Raw genomic sequence first — 4208 nt, 5'->3', positions numbered from 1 at the left:
AATGGAACGTGGAAAACTGGAGCTAGAAAAAGACAAAGAAAGGACAAAAGAAAAATCAAGACTGGAATTGGCAAAAATAGACCTTGAGAAAGAAAAGGCTAGAATAGAAATGGAGAAAGAAATTGAATTAAAACGGTTAGAAGTCAACAAAAAAGTACACAAGCAGAGCAGGTTGAAGCACCACCAACAACAACCAATCATTTCAGAAGCATGCTATATAAAATGCCTAAATTTGAAGACAAAAAAGACGACATAGATGCTTTTATTCGACGGTTCGAAACGATCGCCAAGTCAGAAAACATAGCCGACAATATGATGAGCCAACACCTGCTCACCCTGGTTGGTGGAAGAGGACTCGACGCCTACCACACCCTGACTGACGAGGAAATAAAAGACTACAAGACATTAAAAAAGACCCTACTAGAATTCTACCACCTGACAGAAGAAACTTACCGACAAAAATTCCACCAACTTCAACCTAACAAAAATGAAGATTTCAAAGTGTTTACTAATGACTTAAAACTTACACTGGAAAAATGGATTGAGGCAGCATCTATTAACAAAACTTATGAAGATCTATTCCAATTCGTCCTGGTCGACAAAATATTAAATTCAGTCCACAGTGATTTATATTCCTTTTTACAAGAAAGAAAACCTAGAGATATAAAGACTGTCACAGAAATGACGCAGAAATTCATAGCGGCCCACCCGACAAATCCAGTATGCAAAAAGTACGACGAGACAGAATTAACTTCAGTATTCATGACCCATGTTGCCGACAGAAGCAGGGGCAGAAGTAAATACAAGAACCATATGCAGTTCAAACCCGACAGACAACAACAGATGCATCAGTCGGACAAACGATGTTTTTATTGCAACGGCCTTGGTCATTATAAAAAAGACTGCAGGAAGGCCAGAAGACCAAACTCGTTTCAACATAACAATCAGTTCCGTGCACACAGTGCGAACGGTCGCTACTACAACATTAACAGCAACAGAACAGAGAATGTTCATTTTATGAGAACAATAGGACACCATAAACTGCCGAGCTTCCAATGTAGGGTTAATGGACAGGTGGTGAACGCAATCAGGGACACAGGCTGCAGCACACTGGCCGTCAAAAGCAGTGTGGTACATCCCAACCAGTATACGGGTAAACATATACCTGTTCAGGGATTTGATGGTAAAATTTCCCTTCACCCTACTGTACGGATAGACGTTCACACACCATATATATCAGGTAGATATGCCGCTGTTGTTTTTAATAAAGGACCATACGACCTGATCATCGGCAATGTGATTGACAATCAGACGCTACCTCAAGGTGACATAGATAAGTGGCTGCAAACGGAAATAGTTCAATTGGTAGAAACGAGGGCCCAAACTGCTGCTAAAGTTATAGAAGAAAGTAAAGCATCAGAACAGGCCGTGAACAACGAGACTAAACAGTCGGTGGTGACAGAGACGACCTGGTCCCCTGAATCATTCCAACAAGAACAGCATAACGATGAATCGCTGAGCAAAATATTTAAACTTGCTCAGAAGAAATCGGTAACCATGTCAAAAAATAAAAAGGAACACTCCTTCTTTGTAAGAGACAACACATTGTTTAGAAAATTCACAGATAATGATAAAACAGTCAATCAGCTGGTAGCTCCACAGAAATACCGCCAGGCGATATTACATCACGCTCATGATCTACCACTGACAGCACACATGGGCAGAACAAAGACCAAGCAACGAATAGAATCTGCTTTCTACTGGCCTGGCATGGACAAAGACATATCTGCATATGTTAAATCATGTCACATATGCAGAACACAAGATACCTCTAAGCCACCCCCGGCCCCGCTCCAATCCCCCACCCTGGCGAATAAACCATTTCAAAAAATAGCCATCGACTTAATTGGTCCCCTACCCACTCCTTCAAAGCGTGGCCATCGTTTTATTTTAACCATCGTTGACCTAGCCACGAGATGGCCTGAAGCCTTTCCATTGAAGTCAACGACATCCCAAGATATAGTAAATGTATTATTAAACCTGTTTTCAAGAATTGGCTTCCCCGAAACAGTAATTTCCGACAGAGGACCCCAATTTACATCGGACCTTACAAGACAATTTACCGATGTATTGGGCATCAACCAAGTCTTTACTACACCTTACCACCCACAGAGTAATGGTATATGTGAAAGACTAAACGGTACCATTAAAACACTACTCGCTAAAATTACCACAAACGACCCTGACAACTGGGATAAAATGCTACCATGTGTATTATTTGCATATAGAGAGATCCCACAATCAACCACGGGGTTCTCACCATTCGAACTGGTATATGGAGCAAAGCCTAGAGGACCAATGGACATACTGAAACAGCTTTTGTACAGGCAGGACATAAATAACAATATACGAACCGCATATGAAACTGTGGTTAATACTAGAGACAATATAATAAAGGCTTGTCAAGAAGCTAAACCACCCACAGAGTAATGGTATATGTGAAAGACTAAACGGTACCATTAAAACACTACTCGCTAAAATTACCACAAACGACCCTGACAACTGGGATAAAATGCTACCATGTGTATTATTTGCATATAGAGAGATCCCACAATCAACCGCGGGGTTCTCACCATTCGAACTGGTATATGGAGCAAAGCCTAGAGGACCAATGGACATACTGAAACAGCTTTTGTACAGGCAGGACATAAATAACAATATACGAACCGCATATGAAACTGTGGTTAATACTAGAGACAATATAATAAAGGCTTGTCAAGAAGCTAAACTAACACTTCAAGAGAAAGGGGATATTGCTAGACATCGAATCAACCTACACAGAAAGCTAAGACAGTTCCGCATAGGTGAACAAGTTAGAGTGCTGTTACCATCTAAACAAAACAAGCTACAACTGGCATGGCAGAGACCGTTCCCTATCACTCGCAAAACAACAGATGTTGACTACGAGATAGAAATGAAAGGGAAAAAGAAAATTTTCCATGTCAATATTTTAAGTCCATATACTATCAGGTCAGAAGATTTCCATAGACAAGAACCGGCGATAATCAACTGTGCCATAATAGCCGATCAAGAGAGCAACACAGACACTCACAACCCAATTTACACATTTCCTACAGAACTTGAGTCATGGAAAGATATAAAAATAGGTAACCTACCTAAGCAAGCAGAACAACAAGTCATGACAATATTAAAAAAATTTAAAGATGTATTATCATCTAAGCCAGGAAAAACTGAGACCATATCACATGACATAAAGCTGTCACAAGATAAACCAATTAAATTGGCTCCCTATAACATTCCGTTACATCACAGGGAACATGTTCAACAAGAAATCAACGAATTATTGGAGTCTGGAATAATCAGTTATTCGGAGTCCCCATATGCGGCACCAATAGTGTTAGTTAAAAAGAAAGATGGCGGAATTAGACTATGCATAGACTACAGGCATCTTAACAACATCACCATACCTGACGCTGAACCGATGCCCAACCCAGAAGAACTGTTCTCGAGATTAAGCCGGGCCAAATATTTCACGAAATTGGATCTATCAAGGGGCTACTGGCAAATACCAATCAAGGAGGAGGTTAGATATTTAACGGCATTCATAACGCCTTTTGGTTTGTTTCAGTGGAATTACATGAGCTTCGGCTTGATGAATGCACCAGCGACGTTTAACAGACTCATGCGGAAAGTGCTGCATGGGCGGGATGATGTTATATCCTATCTCGATGATATTTGTTTGTTTCATGCAACCTGGGATGAACACATTAAAGCATTAGAGTCGCTGCTACAGTTATTGAAGACACATGGCCTTACAGCAAGACCTAGCAAAATAGAAGTAGGCATGAAAGAAATACAATTTCTAGGCCACTCGATATCACATGGACAGCAACAACCTATTCAAGACACCGTTAACAGAATTTTACAACTGCAAGTTCCTAAAACTATAAAGGAGGTCAGGAGTCTAATAGGACTATGTAGTTATTACAGAAAATTTATCCACAACTTTGCGATGATTATAGAACCATTAACAAACCTAACAAGAACAGGCAAGGACCATAATATTACCGGGAAAAACAGGAAGTTAGTATGGACTGAGTTGTGTGATGAAGCCTTGGCCCAGATTAAGGCCGCTTTCGCATCTGAACCGATTTTGAAGCTACCGGACACAGGAAAACCATTCACGT

The 4208-nt window shown here is 40.5% G+C and overlaps 1 protein-coding gene across 1 annotated transcript; it reads left to right on the top strand.

Annotated features, from left to right (window-relative positions):
* Positions 1 to 312: 312 nt before the first annotated feature.
* On the top strand, positions 313 to 3144 carry LOC131942318 (uncharacterized). The gene is made up of 3 exons (XM_059302132.1): positions 313 to 2486; positions 2602 to 3030; positions 3138 to 3144. Exons 1-3 carry the CDS (start codon positions 313 to 315, stop codon positions 3142 to 3144), a joined length of 2610 nt encoding a protein of 869 aa, XP_059158115.1.
* The last annotated feature ends 1064 nt before the right edge of the window (positions 3145 to 4208 follow it).

Source organism: Physella acuta, unplaced genomic scaffold, assembly GCF_028476545.2.
Source record: "Physella acuta isolate Inbredline_101_S28 unplaced genomic scaffold, ASM2847654v3 ptg000035l, whole genome shotgun sequence".
NCBI lineage: Eukaryota > Metazoa > Mollusca > Gastropoda > Physidae > Physella > Physella acuta.
The sequence above is the reverse complement of the archived record's forward strand: the minus strand, read 5'-3'. Positions and strand labels throughout refer to the sequence as shown.